Genomic DNA, 15,335 nt, shown 5'->3' on the forward strand with positions numbered 1-15,335 from the left:
ACTGTTGATTTTGCGACACCTAAATTCTTTGCAGTCTGGCAATAGGAACGTTAATTTTGAACTGACTAACAATTCTCTCAAGAATTCTGACTGTGCCTTTGATGGATGCTGCTTTTACCTCAATCCTGATACCTCACCTGCTAACGATTAACCTGCTTAATGTTACCAGAATATTCTGTGCACTTTTCAGTCTTATTTTAACTATGTCCCAACTTTTGTTGAGTGTGTTGCAGTCATCAAATTCTAACTTTGTGCATATTTACAAAATAAAATTCAGCTTGTCAGTACAAATCTTTTATTTGTATTGTTGTCAATTAAATAAAGGTTCATATAAATTAACATATCACAGATTTTTGTTTTTATTGCATTTTAGAAAATATCCCAACTTGGAAATGGGGTTTGTATATATTATTGGTTTAATTTAGTGGTAATACCTCAAGGGACCCAAAACTACTTTTGAAATGGTCACAGACTCCCAAACAGGAGTATTATTTATACTAAAAGCATTAAAGGTTAAAATGTCATATTGCGTTGTTACTTGTTCACTTTTGCTTGTATTTGGGTGTTTAGCTTTGAACAAAAACACAATGGTCACTCAGTGTTTTATAGATGTACACATTTTCCAGATGGTTATTGTCAAGGTAAGAGTGAAACGCAGGGAACAGGTTTGTTCTTGTCGAGGCATGATATTATCAACAGCCGCTCTTTCCAGCTCTGACGTGCCTAAGATGACTTGCATTCTTTGGTTTGACTCAATTAGTTTGTCTCAAAAAGTAAGGGCCACGTCAAGTTAAACTTATGGATATAAGATAATATGATCATTGAAACTGTAGCAAAATGTCTGTTATTTAAATTATTTAAAATTTAGTCAGAATGATTACACCCCCCTCCCCCCAATCAGCAAATTTTACAGACAGCACTTACACCCCCACCCTGATCAGAACTGCACACTTTTCGGCACTTTTCCATTGGCACACAGGAACCAGGCCATACCTGACTCGCACCACGAAGAGAGACTAGTTACAGTTCAGTTCCAGCTCGCTTTGGTTTTCCACAGCAGAGTGGTCGGCTCAATAATGGCATTGGCGTTTTTAGAAAGCACCAGTGATGTAAAACCAAAGAGACACTTGTTTACTGCTCACACAGTGAAAATCACGATTTACTATGTGCTAATTTTCAGTAGCATGTCTGTGTGAATCAGTATGTTATGTTAGCATCGAACAGGAGTGGCATTATCTTGAGAAAATTTGCATTATGAATCCTTTCTGTAGAATTTTTTAAAGTAGGAGATTAGAAATTCACAAGTTCTGAGTTATCGTGAATGCATAATCCGTGCATATTGATACTGATCACTGGTTCTTTCTTATCCCTGTAGCCAAAAAGTACAACAACGAATACAATGGGACAAGACAGGGGCACTTAAGACCTCCCTTCCTCCTTCGGCATGTGCCTGATAAGTATGGTGAAAATTATATACGCCACATTTCCAGAAAACCACAACCAACTCGGATTAGGCGTGCTTTTGGCCCTGCTAGTCAGCACAGGTATAGGTCTGGTTCAGCTAGCATACTTTACAATGGAAAACCATCGGTTTACAGTACGGTTCAGGTACGGCTCGGTTCCTGGTGGCAGTGGAAAAGCTCCATCTGAATACCTTACACATATGGCATTCTCAGTTGTTTTGGGTGTTATAGCACCAGCAGCAAACTTTTTTTTCTTTTACATTTATCCAAAGGAACTTTCTGTAGAGTAAAGCGTTTAGGTATATGCTCCCTGTTATTTTAATCCACAGCCTTTGCATTGTTAGTATTTCTTGTTCTACTTGTTGAGCTACTGGAGCTCCTGAGAAGGAATGCACTTTACGCCCAGTTGGAAGACTTTCAATAATGTTGTGAGTCACCCCTATTTTACTAATACTACGCAGTTCTACACCTTAAATTGTAGCTCTGGACAAAGGAATGAGATTGTGACAATGTAACCCTTCATTTTTGCAATGACGGCAGGATGGTCTGAAAAAATGTAATACAGCTAGCTGTAGTATAACCAGCTTTGCCAAGCCTGTTCTCCTTTGCTGATTCTATATATCTGGATTCTATATATTTGGCACTGGTTGACTCCTGTGTTTACTCATCATTACTGTTGGAGCAATACTATATTAATGATTTTACACAGGATTTTACATATTTATTACATTTGATACGTTTGTTCAGAGAATTTTTCGTAATGTGTAACAAAATATCTGTCTTCAAGGCGTTTAGTATTTTAATTATTGATGTAGTTCGGACAGTTTTGTGTCACCTTGTAGTATAAACCGAGGCCGTTTTTTTTCCTACTATCTGCTAACATCATCTGTTTAAGTTCTCCTTTTGATAATTAATTGCACGGAGTTGCCGTAGACTGAAAGGCTGGTGCGACCCGACTGGCAGCGCCGTGGGTGGGACGACATGCCGCGGATCAACTGTGGTCTGACACACAGCCCCACACGGAAGTACCCACGCTGTCTGGCTCTTATCGCTTATTTCCGCCCGCTTGACACCTTCGCTTTGAATCTATCACAAGAACAGGGACAATACTACGTGACCTGACTGCATATGATTGCACGTTTGTTCCCTGGGATACTGCGATATATCCGTTACCGAGAAGCGAGTTTCCTCTTTTCCACCGGCGCTCCGAAGCACCGCATTTAACGCGTTAGGCTACTGCGGGCTGGCCACTTTTCCGAAAATCACGAGCTACCGATTCTCACTTCCTCGTGGATTACGGTATTTGTAGACTTAAGACAGAGACGATTGACTGGAAAGATGGAATGCTGCCCCAATCTAAAGCATCCCAACCGGATCGGCGGGTTCATTACGCCACGCTAGAGTCTGGGTATATAAACTCGCACGCATGTCGCGACCCTGCCGTTTCATTTCGGACAGAAGAAAACGACGATAACAGGTAACGAGTGGTGATATTTATGGTTAAATATACTGATTAGCAACTTTAAAAGTAAGAAAATATACTGCGGACTATTACAGTTAACTGAAAGCTAAATTCATATTTCATTAAATGGTGTTTGACTGAACGGGGGTCTTTATTGACGATCGGGGTCGTTTCAAACTGTCCTCCGGTTAAACAGGAGGTTATACATAGGGATCGCTTAATTTTTTGTGCATAGCTGACGGGAGACACATTTTAATCTTTAGAAAGGCGCCGGGAATGAATCCCCTGGCGCCGGCAGTGACACCTCCCGCTCCCGCTGCTCTCTTGGAGCCCAGGACTGATTGTCTCCACCAGGAGTCAAGATGCGCTGTTTTCCCTGCGTGCGGCTCGTTTTTGAGCTTCTAATTGGCCTCCCAGGACATGGCAAATCCATCGCTGGCGCGGGAGGCTTCCTGCCAAGTCGCCTAGTATTAATCCTACAGTTGGCCTTTATTTTTCGTTCATCGTACATGTTTGTCCTCCTGCGCGCACACACACACACACACACACACACACACACACACACTTTGCTTATCTTTCTCTCGTCATATAACTTTGGCTGAGCTGAATATGGCTGCCTGTTCGCGAAGGTTTAATTGCCAGTGTGTTGTTCTTCCAGTCCATAAAGGAAATTGTTGATGTGACCGCGTGGCAGCTAAGTTTGTGCACTTTTTATACCGCAAACGTTTTAGTTGAAAACTAAACTGAAACTAAATTAAAACGTATTTTTCCTCCACAGTACTATTTCAGGTCTCTGTGGAATGAATACTGCAAGAAGGATATAGCTCAGAGCGTGAAGTACTCTGTTTGTGTGTGTGTGTGTGTGTGTGTGTGGGGGGGGGGGGCGTTATCAGCTTATGAGCATATTTCTCCAGTTCTTCATGCTTTTTTTTTTTTTTTTTTTAGTACAACCCAGACTCCACTCAGATCACCTGCGAAACGTACCTGAGCGCAAAAACAAACGCAGCTGGGCACTTTTCTATGAACATGGAGCAGATATTGCAGGCTAACTAATGTTTTTTTTTCTTGTTGCCAGGTGAAGCTACATGTGAATTCATGTGGACCTGCTGTCACCCCAGACTGCGAGCGACGAGTGGCCCTCACGGAAGCCTGTTGCATTAGTTTCTCCCGAAATAAAGATGAGGCACACCAAGGTCTTTGTTGCTATTGCCCTGAGCAGCAGCACTTTCCTTGTGGTGCTCTATTCTTCTCTGAGGTCGGATGCGAACCACACCCGAAAGCTCTTCATGCAGGAAGACAATCCTATTCAGGAAGTCATCGTCAGCATGCCACCACCTGTCCAGCAAAATACAGATCCGTTGCCGCTCATGACCGCCGGCCCTCCGGTCGAAATTTCCGAAGACTACCGGAAAGCCATTAAGCAGAGCACTGCGTTCTGGAACAGGAAGCAACATTCTCTCTTCCGGAAGCTGGACTCAAAAGACAACGTCACCAAGGCCGATTTTGGGGACTGGTCCAAATGCTCGGCCATCAGCTTGGAGTCACTGAGCACCAACATCCAGGATTTCAAGTCCTATCCACAAGATTACCAAGACTTCTTGAGTGGAATGGAGTGCCGTGACCCCCCAATTCTAATCGACCAGCCCCAGAAGTGCCAGTCAGAGGAGGACGGGGAGGTCTATCTCCTCTTCGCCATCAAATCTGTCCCCGGTAGCTTTGAGCGACGGCAGACCGTGCGTCAGACGTGGGGGCAGGAGAAGGTGTATGAGGGAGGGCTCAGAGTGCGCACAGTCTTCCTCCTGGGCATGTGGTCTATGGACGACCCAAACTTGAATCAGCTGGTCTCGTTTGAGGCGCAGCATTTTGGAGATGTGCTGCAATGGGACTTTAAGGATACTTTCTACAACCTGACGCTGAAGGAGAATGCCTTCTTCCGATGGTCCCTGACGCGTTGTCCACGTGTTACTTTCGTTTTCAAAGGGGATGATGATGTTTTCGTCAACACCCAAACCATGCTTGACTACCTCCGTACCCTGGATCCGAACAAAGCCTCCAAGCTTTACATGGGTCACATAATTTCTAACAGTGACCCCATCCGTGACTCTAACAGCAAATACTATGTCCCCAAAACCTTCTTTGAAGGCGGATACTCCTCGTACGCTGGTGGGGGTGGCTTTTTGTTTTCTGGGAACCTGTTGACAGAGCTCTACAGGGTTTCCAAATATATCCCCTTCTTCTCCATCGATGACGTGTACACTGGGATGTGCTTCCAGGCACTGGGGATTAAACCCGAAGCCCACGATGGCTTCAGAACATTTGATATACGCCAGGAAGACAGAGAGAACGCTTGCGTGCACAAGAATCTAATCCTGGTACACCGACGCAGCCCACAGCAGACCCTGCGGCTATGGAGATACGTGCACAGCCCCCTGCTCACCTGCTGATGTGCCCCCTTGTGGTGGAGTGCGGGGAAGAGGGAAGAAGGGAATCCAGGCAGGGCTGAGGTCTCTAAACATGAAAGTCACTGGGCATCAGATGAAGCTTTTAGAGGCCCAGGGAAAGTCAAGTGGCATTTGAGGAGTCCATGGAGTGTGAGCTGCAGGTTTGTTTGAGAACAAAGGAGTGCAATGAATACATGGTGACGATGCAGCAGAGAACACGGCAAACACAAACCACATGACAGACAGCCTCAGATGGTTGGTTATATGGATCCCTACAGCCTCCAGACACTGAAAATGAGACAATAGGCCTCTTCAACATCTGAAATGGTCAGATGTCATTACAGGTGGTAAATGGACACTCAGACCCAGAGCTGATCGACCATGGAATTAGGCTAAATATCAGAGGTTCATATAGAGATGCACAAAGTTTAGATAATTGGGAAGATGCTTCTTCCTGTTGTAGGGCCCTGCTTGTGCTACCAGTGTAGTGTGGTGGAGCAGCTGGGTAATTTGCGAGGCAGGCTGTACTCATTAAAACAGATCCTCATATAAATGTGAACACAAACAGAGCAGCAGCGATCCGGAAGCAGTCTAAATACAACGTAATACCATAAAAAAGCAATCTCTAGCTTGTTCCAATTCATTCTGATACAGTTTGCTGGTGTAGTAGAGGTGTGATTATAGAAGTTAAAAAAAAATGTACTGTAACGTAATATGTGTTTTGGGGAAGCGACAGTTCAATGGCATCACAAACAAAACCAACAAACTATGAAAGGGAAGCAGTATTTATTTTAAACAAATGTGAGTGAGGACAGGTTTGGGAGTTTCGGTAATCCACGTTAAGATGTGGACATGTAAACACAGGTTGACTGATCTTGGAAATAAACGCGCAGCTGTTAAATGGAGAGTCGATCACAAGCATCAGACTTTGACCTCAAATTGTGTTTGACTTGACACTAATCTAATCATGTGAGGTTTTCATAGGAAACCAAATGTACAAATACTCATTGAAAAACAGACAACTGTGCACGACACTTATGAAACTGATTAAATAATGCAAATGTTCTTGTGTGGTTCATTTGTTTATTGTGTCTGTGAACAGGTAATCTGTCCAAAATTCATAAACCATTAATCCAGGCAGGCTCATGTGGAAACATACCCTATTCTGAGAAGCACAGGAAATAATAATAATAATAATAAACAATCCTGAACGGGAAGTGGGTTCTCTGACACGCTCACCCACCCTCCAGAGCCCAGAGTCACCGAGCAGAGGTTGTTTCATTTTCACACGCACACACGCGCATGCACGCACACACACCTAGGTCCAGAATGGGATCTAGCAGCCAGGTGTTCACCACACTTGTACCATTATCTCTCCACTAAAGTGTTTTTTAAGCTTCGTCTGTTATTGCTCCCTTAAACCTGCCCAGGCTGTTTGTGGACAGAGCCTGCACCTGCCACCTGGTCACATGACTTTGGTTAAAGTGGCGACTTTCTGCTGTGCTCCCTTTAGACCAGCGCAATGTCTCACTCTTCCTTTGAAAGCTTTAATACTCTACCACTCTGTGCAAAATGATTAAAGGAGATTCAGCATTATGGTTTCTGTGGTATTTCTGTGTGAGCTGCTTCAAACTAGTTTAAACTAGCTGACTTCTTCTTCTGTAAGTTATTTTCATGCTGAAGGAGTGAAACATTTAACACAATGCTGTTGAAGTAGAGATGTGACCGTAATGTAAGATGTGTTTTGGGAAAAGTAAAGTTCAACGGCATCACAAGTAAAACCAGTAGCCATGAAAGGGAAGCACTATTAAAGCTCGTGTGAAATGCTGAGGACAGGGACGTACGTAAGGAAATTTTCCTTTCTGCTCCATGAAATGCTAAAAAGTACAGGTGTAGTGCTTGAAGCAGTCAGGTGGACGATATGAAGGAGGACAGGTGAGGGGGCAGGTGGAAAATATGAGGAAGGACAAGCAAGAGGACATGAAGACAGGAAGGAAAGAAGAGGGGGACAGGTGGAAAATATGAGGAAGGACAGAAGAGGGGGACGAAGAGGACAGATAAGGGGACATAGTGTTTCCACTATATATATTTTGCAGCAATGGCCCGTCGCTGCAAAATTATTGCGACCGCTGCTTTGAAATGTCATGAAAGGACAGAATTCTGCCGAGGGCTTTCAGTTTGAAATGAAGGATGCAGGAAGTAGAGGCACGTAAGAGTTGGGTGTCTATAGTCCATGCGTCCGATGAGAGTGAGAGATAAGTGAAAAAGACAGAAAGGAGAGAAGCAAGAGAACGGCAGATTTAACTAGCCAACGTTAAGTTATAATTTTACGTTATAAAAGAACATTTGCAATGTGACTTAATTCTTAGTTGATGTTAGTGGCCAACTAATTATTAATATATTGTGAAACAACAGTAATGCTGACATTGGCAAACTCAGCGTGTCAGAATACCATTAACGTTATTTCAATAAACGTCAGTAAAATAATTACAAATGATGTTTATAAAAGCTATGCATTAAAATATTCCTGGTTGCATTTTAAGATGAATCCACCCTTTTGCTGGGATCAGGGTAATCCTAATTTTTTGGATCAAAGGTATCACAATCTTACTATAAAGGTTTGAAGGTTTGATCCAGATCAAAACCAAGACTGACTGACATCATCTAATCTGATTTAGGACTCCTTTATTTTTCTTTTGAACAACCCATTTTCAAGATGTGATCCAATCAGATTACATCTGAACAACTGGGCCCTGATGATATTTGATTGGACCGTTGAGGCACTATACACATACACCTCCCAGCTACAACAAAACCCTTTGCCTACAGCATAAGGAAAATATGAGGAAGGGCAGGTAAGGCAGACTTGAGAAAGCAAGTTGATTGAACCTTATTAACAGCTACTAGTTTAACAGCCTCAGTGTCTGGAGAATATCCCCCCCCCACTAACCTATTCTACACCATGAAAATATATTCATATAAAGAAAACTGTACTAATGATTAGTGTTGAAATACAAGCTTGTGGATTTCAGACTCAAGCAGTGAGCTGAAGTCCTGAGTGTCTGTTCATTTTATGGCTATACCCTGCCCACTGTGTGCGATCCTTCCGGGTGACACTGAGAACGCAGAACAGGACTCGTGCTGCGGAACATCCTGCATGGGAAAGCCCCGGTTCTGTTTGTCATGTAAGCAAAGAGTGACCATGAAGTGGGAAAAGGAAAAGAAAATCCCAAGGAGGAGGAACAAGGAAGTCCATCTAGTCGTGGGAGCATCTTGGGGTTTACTTATCGTACAGGTCCAAGGGGTAGTGCTCTTTGTACTGCTCGAGGTGCCTCTGCAGAGCCTCCTGCTGCTTCTGCAGGCCAGTCGGGTTCTCGTCATACACGTCCGTGAAGAGCCACTCGGGCCGCGGCTTCAGCCGCCTCTCGGCCTTCTCGAAGGCCTCCATGACCAGCTGACGCGACTGCTTCCGCCAGGAGCGCTCCTCGTCCTCGGCCCACCAGCCGCGAGCCGTCATGTAGTGTCGCAGCCGGGAGATGGGGTGGTCCTGTTTATCCCAGTAGTTCACCTCATCCACAGAGCGGTAAGCTGAACTGTCATCGCTGGTGCTGTGGTGTCCGATCCTGGTGACGGGGGAGGGAAGGAACGGGTGGGGAGCAGAAGTCACGGAGACAGATAGAGGAAGGGGAGCTACACCATACTGAGTCAAAGTGCTTTCATTTTTATCAGCGGGATGCTGGACAGTGTCACCTGTATGTCATGGCCTCAATGAGAAAGGGCTGGTTCTCAGCCACGGCTCTGCGACGGGCCTCTCTGGTGGCGTTATACACGGCAAACACGTCGTTGCCGTCCACACGAATGGACATCATGCCATAGCCTGGGCCCCTCGCGGCTGTGGGACAAACACACACGGTGGAGAGGGACGTCAGCTGGGGAGGGGTGGGGGTATGGATCCTACGCCATAGCCTGATGCGCACCTCCCTGGGAATTTAACTACGCATGGCGGCGACGCAGACCACAAGAACTGTGATAGATCACGTGGTAGTATTCGTTTTTTTTTTATGGGAGTGAAGAAAGTGTACATCCCAGGTCAATTACATGGCTGATTAAAACAGAAATATCGTTCACATCTAGCATTTAAATAATCCGCCCTGGGCGTCATTACAACAGGTCTACAGGAGACTCAGGATGCCTGCGCCAATTTCACTTACCTCCATTAAGTTAATTGGTATGTAAGACTGAAGAAATAAAAAGTAGCATAGGCACTAACTTTAGAAAGGAAAACGCATAAAAAAGTGACTTTGTAGCAGCTCGATAATTTTCCATAATTCTCTACAGGAAGTTTGCAACATTACAAAAATGACCAGGACTCGATAAATCGATACTTTGTTAAATGTTTGTTTTCTTCTGTTTCAATTTGGGTGATTCAACAATCGCACAGGATGGGAAGACAATAAATGCAACATCCAAAACTATGTATCACCTAGTGTTTTGGGGGTGTAATTGCTGAGCGACAATCACACACGTTTGCTCACAACGGCGTTGGCCACTTGTGCAGGTCACGGCGTAGGCTGGACGCCTTAAGGGGAGCAACGGGGGAGGGGTGCGGGGGAGGTAGCTAACCGATGCCGTCGCCGCGGTACTGTTCGTTGGTAGGTGTGGAGATGGCGTAGCCGTTGTTGCGGCAGAAGAAGATGATGGGACACTCCAGGGTGGCGGAGAAGTTGAATCCGGCATGGGCATCACCTTCACTGGCTGCCCCCTCGCCGAAGTAGCAGATCACAGCGCGGTTCGAGTTGAGTGTCTTCATCGCGTATGCCGCCCCGGCCGCTGGGGTGGAATGGGGGGAGGAGCTGTTATTACTGTACGGAAGGGGGGGCGGGGATGTGGGGGGGGTGCATGCTTACCTTGAGGGATCTGTGTGGCCAGTGGGGAGGATATGGTAACAAAGTTAAGCTCCTTGCTCCCATAGTGGACAGGCATCTGTCGGCCTTTGCCGAGGTCATCGGCGTTAGCGTAGCACTGAGCCATGAACAGGTCCAGGGGGAAGCCGCGGTACATCAGCACACCTGTGGCCAGCAGGGGGCAGTGGTAAGTCGCAGACAGCGAGGGACAAAAGACCAGTGTTGACCTCAGAAGATCTTGACAGCATCTCAAGTTTTCTTTCTAGATGTAACAGGCAACTGTTGGCATCTGACAAGCTCCCTGACGCTGATGACCAACACTAGTTTTATTTACCATGATCACCAAAGAATGGCCTTGTTCTCCTCATTCACCAGAAGTGTACCAAGCATATTTAAAACACGGGACCATGGGACACTGTACACCACTCTAAACAACTTTAATAGCTTCTGCACAGACCTGCTCTCACTGCTGCTGGGAAGCCAAGACCAAGAACTCACCTGCTTCTCTGTATTGGCCAAAAACCAGGTCGCTGGGCTCGAGAGCAGCCGCACTGCCTACATGAGTCCCCTCTTCCCCGTAGTTGGTCATGTAGAATGAGATTCGGCCCTGACGATCATACAAACAGGGACAGTCCATAAACATGGTCATTCTGTTCTTCTTGCCACACGCCAGAGAACTGAGCCCATTACGCAAAGACAAAGGTGCAGGCCACACACCTGCCTCTGAGACTCGTAGAGAATGCGGTCCATGGTGTTCAGCAAAGTCATCTTTTGATAGAACTTCAACACCGTCTCTTTGGAGAGCTGGTGAGGGGCAGGGGACCACAGAGAACAGAGCGGGACCATGAGAAGACGAACGACGAGTGATGTGACAGACATGCGTACTGAAGACACAGCACCTTCGGGTCCTCGGAAGGGTTGATGATCTGACCCTTCCGATCCATCACCCTGTACACTGGGATGCCAGAGATCACGTTGGGTTGGATGAACTCCAGCTGATCCACAAACTCTGCAGACGCCCCAGGAAACTGTGGCTTATCACTCGGGGAGTCAAAAGTCTGCTGTGACAGGCGTCCCTATGGTGGGGTGGGGAGGGGGGAACAATGGAAGATAGAGAAGAGAGACTTAGACTGGGACTGACACAGCACAAGGACACGTGATACCTATTTCACATTGGCATTTTTAGTCCTGACTACCATATGCCTTAAGTTTTATGAAAGATGCTATTCTGACAGACTCAAGACCAAAAGCCTGCAGGCCGCCAGACCCTTTATTTGGTATTTACTTTACCACGATCATTGCTGCTTGTATTCATAAACCACCATATATTACAGAGTACACTTTTCTGGTAGCACAGAAATTTTGGCAACATCGCATGACAGTAGGTTAAAATTACTACTGATCCCTGTGGAAATACGGAGAAAGAAGAAGGGCTGCAGAGACGTGGCCGAACGAACTCTCTCCAGACTCACATGTGACATTGGACAGTTTCTAACGTGTAAGAGTGGATAGGAGTGCGAAAGAGAGTGATAAGAAAAAGGGTGGGGGGATTGCGATGTTTATAAATAACAGTTGGTACGACCTGTGTCACATTTGTGTGAAAGAGCAACGCTGAACTCCAGACATTCAGCCGCTAGCAGTTAGCATTCGGCCATTTCTCGCATGTCATCGCGATAACTGTGTATGTTCCTCCTTCAGCCAATGCTGCCGCAGCCTGCGAGTTTCCTCACACTGTAGTGTCACAGTTGCAGACATCGTACCCCCAAGCCCTCTTTTTTATCTCTGGAGACTGTAATCATGTCTCTCTGAATGCCACTCTCCCCACTTTCACGCAGTATGTAAATTGCCATATCAGAGACAATAGAACCCTGGATCTGTTTTATGCAAACACTAAGGCTGCATACAGCTCATCACCACTGCCCACACTGGGCCATTCTGACCACAATCTGATCCAACTGTCCCCTGTCTACATACCTCTGGTGAATAAACAAACACCAACCAAGCATAGCACTCAGAGACGGCTTCGACACAATTGACTGGGAAGTGTTATGTAGCTCACATGGGGAGGATGTAGATAGCTTGACTACCTGCATCACGGACTATATCAATTCTGTGTAGACAACACTGTGCCTGTCACGAGGGTACAGTGTTTTCCAAACAACAAACATTGGGTGACCCCAGCACTGAAAACCCTTCTCAATGAGAAGAAGAGGGTTTTTAGATCTGGAGACAAAGAGCAGCTGAAGAGAGTGTAGAGGGAGGTGAAGAGGGAAATGAGGAAGGGAAAGGACACCTACAGGAGGAAACTGGAGGGGCATCTTCAGGGGAACAACACAAGAGAGGTCTGGAGGGGTCTGAAAAAAATTTCAGGCCATGGTAATGTCAGTGGACGGGGTCCAGAATCTGGTGACAGGGAGCAGGCGAACAAACTGAATCTGTTTTTTAACAGATTTGATGCTGCCCCCTGTCATAAGGATTCACCCACCAGAGCCCTGTCATCCAACACCTTCCCTCCCCCCCAGTCCCCCACTGTCACCAGGAAAACCCTCCTCAGGTTACCTCACCCCCCTCCACCCAGCATCAGGGCAATCAACACAACCATCCCCCCACCTAAATCTTCAGAAATCATCGCTCAGCCCCTCCCCCTTCAGCCTCTCCATAACGGCAGATCAGGTGAGGAATGAGCTGAGGAAGATGAAGGTGCGGAAGGCAACAGGCCTGGATGGTATCAGGTCCAGACTTCTCAGAGACTCTGCGGGGTTATTCTGCACATTTTCAACCTCAGTCTCAGTCTAGAGAGAGTCCCCACCAAGTGGAAGACCTCATGTGTGGTTCCTGTCTCCAAGAATGCGTACCTCAGGGAGTCCAGTCACCTAAGGCCAGTAGCCTTGATGTTCCATCTGTTTTAGTGCCTGGAGAGGATTGTACTCAATCACATTTGACACCTTGTGGGCAGTGAGCTGGACCCCCTTCAGTTTTCGTATAGACCAGGTGTTGGCGTGGAGGACGCCATCATCTTCCTGCTCTATCAGTCCCTTTCTCACCTGGAGAGCACTGGGGGGAACTGTGAGAATCATGTTCTTTGACTTCTCCAGTGCTTTCAACACAATACAGCCGTCACTGCTAAGGGAGAAGCTGAAAGGAGCTGGAATGGATTGCCATCTGGCTGCATGGATCACCGACTACCTCACTAACAGACCACAGTATGTGAAACTTCACGACTGCGTGTCTGGTGTGGTAGTCTGCAGCACGGGGACTCCACAAGGCACAGTGCTCCCCCCTCTCCTTTTCACACTGTTCACAGCGGACTTCACACACAACACGGACAGCTGTCACCTCCTGAAGTTCTCTGATGATACAGCCATCGTTGGATGTATATCGAAGGGTAACGATCTGGAATATAGGGGGGTCATCGCCAACTTTGTTGAACGGTGTGGAAGGAATCATCTCCTGATCAATGCCAGTAAGACAAAGGGGACAGTAATTGACTTCCGCCACAAGGTGACTCCATCTGCACCAGTGAACATTCTGGAAGTGCAGGTAGAGGTTGCGTCTGTGTACAAATATCTGGGTGTTCACATAAACAATAAACTGCACTGTTCACACAACACAGATGCCCTGTATAAGAAGGGGCAAAGCCGTCTCCACCTGCTGAGGAGGCTGAGGTCCTTTGGTGTGTGCAGGACACTACTAGGGACCTTTTATAACACTATGGTAGCATCTGCTATATTCTTCGCGGTGGTCTGCTGGGGCTGCGGGAGCTCAGGAAGGTACAGGTAGAGACTTGACAAACTGGTCAGGAGTGCTGGGTCTATCCTGGGCTGCTCTTTAGACTCCACTGAGGAGGTGGCTGAGAGAAGGATGTGGCCAAATTTACATCCATTATGGTCAGTCCCTCTCACCCCTACATGACACAGTGAGGACATTACGAAGCTCCTTCAGCAACAGACTATTGCATCCAACATGCAAGAAGGAGCGCTTCCGCAGGTCCTTCATTCCATCTGCCATCAGACTTTATAACACCTGTCACCTAAAGTTAATAAATTATGACACTATTCTGTATATTGTGCAATATCCGCTGCATATGCATACAACTATATTTACATCACTTGGTGCAATCTATATGTATGTGTATATGTATGTATGTATGTGTATTTTGGGTCTGTGCAATATGTGTAATTATGTGCACTAATTTTATTATTTATTACAGTATTTTTTTCGTCTGTTTCTTTTCTATTTTTTTTTTTTACTGGCTGTTGCAACAAGTAAATTTCCCCAGTGTGGCATCAATAAAGTCTTATCTATCAATCTATCTATCTATCTATCTATCTATCTATCTATCTAATAACTCTGTCAGCACGAACTTCTCAGGGGTAAATAAGAGTTATGATCGAAGTACTACTTAATCTTCAGGGAACTTCGACCAAAAAGGCTTTACCTGCATGCGGAAATTCGCCTGCTTGGCAAGTATTTATCTACGAGGTCATTAGCTGCCTAATAAACGACACAGTGCGCCAACATAAACGCGGAAAAGGGAGATAAGTTTTTTTTTTTTATCGACACTCACATAAATGCTGAACGTCCGGCGCAGTAAACACGTAGGGGAACCTTTGAAGCTGGAACTTTGACCGATCACACGAATCTTAATTCTGCATAACTTTCCAAAGCGCATGAGGGCCGCCATCTTCGCCGCACACCGCTGCGCGCGCGCGAGCACGCTCACACGCAGACGATACGAAGTGTTCGGCCGCATCTCCTGCGCACCTAACTTACTGCGCGCCATCTCAGTTATACGATGCATATTACAAAAAATGTTTACTGAAAGCTTATCACTAATGTGCGTACGTGCTTTTTGAAAACGATGTCGTAAAATATGTGGTTTAACGATATTTTTCCTTAATTAACGTAATTTCCAATTTTACATGGAAGACCCGTTGCTACCCCATTGAGGTCAGTTGCCGAGGATTTGCCGGCCAGTCGCTTTGCAGGGCAGGGTACTGCGCAATAGGAAAGCCATCAGGAATATTATCACTGATGCCGCTGAGAAAGCATCAAGATGGCTGTG

General features: G+C 45.9%; 2 protein-coding genes across 2 annotated transcripts; one reads left to right on the forward strand and one right to left on the reverse strand.

The window, feature by feature from the left end:
* Window positions 1-2,437: 2,437 nt before the first annotated feature.
* Window positions 2,438-6,431, forward strand: b3gnt2l (UDP-GlcNAc:betaGal beta-1,3-N-acetylglucosaminyltransferase 2, like). The gene is made up of 2 exons (XM_023807185.2): window positions 2,438-2,940; window positions 4,001-6,431. The coding sequence occupies exon 2, from the start codon at window positions 4,104-4,106 to the stop codon at window positions 5,367-5,369; it is 1,266 nt and encodes a 421-aa protein (XP_023662953.2). The 5' UTR covers window positions 2,438-2,940; window positions 4,001-4,103; the 3' UTR covers window positions 5,370-6,431.
* A 1,603-nt stretch (window positions 6,432-8,034) lies between these two features.
* Window positions 8,035-15,002, reverse strand: bckdha (branched chain keto acid dehydrogenase E1 subunit alpha). The gene is made up of 8 exons (XM_023807184.2): window positions 14,838-15,002; window positions 11,170-11,346; window positions 10,988-11,074; window positions 10,769-10,877; window positions 10,274-10,435; window positions 9,990-10,196; window positions 9,117-9,258; window positions 8,035-8,989 (listed from the first exon to the last, which is right to left on the reverse strand). Exons 1-8 carry the CDS (start codon window positions 14,952-14,954, stop codon window positions 8,647-8,649), a joined length of 1,344 nt encoding a protein of 447 aa, XP_023662952.1. The 5' UTR covers window positions 14,955-15,002; the 3' UTR covers window positions 8,035-8,646.
* Window positions 15,003-15,335: the final 333 nt, after the last annotated feature.

The sequence above is a fragment of the Paramormyrops kingsleyae genome, chromosome 17 (genome assembly GCF_048594095.1).
Source record: "Paramormyrops kingsleyae isolate MSU_618 chromosome 17, PKINGS_0.4, whole genome shotgun sequence".
Taxonomy (NCBI): domain Eukaryota; kingdom Metazoa; phylum Chordata; class Actinopteri; order Osteoglossiformes; family Mormyridae; genus Paramormyrops; species Paramormyrops kingsleyae.

Bases quoted from the DNA above. Each gene is read 5' to 3' on its own strand.
- b3gnt2l (XM_023807185.2), top strand. From the start codon at position 4,104: ATGAGGCACACCAAGGTCTTTGTTGCTATTGCCCTGAGCAGCAGCACT.
- bckdha (XM_023807184.2), bottom strand. From the start codon at position 14,954: ATGGCGGCCCTCATGCGCTTTGGAAAGTTATGCAGAATTAAGATTCGT. The intron at 10,878-10,987 runs GTGTGTGGCCTG...TATGATCGTCAG, and splicing joins TCTACGAGTCTCAGAGGCAG to GGCCGAATCTCATTCTACAT. The intron at 10,436-10,768 runs GTGAGTTCTTGG...TGCTGGCCACAG, and splicing joins TGGCCAATACAGAGAAGCAG to GTGTGCTGATGTACCGCGGC.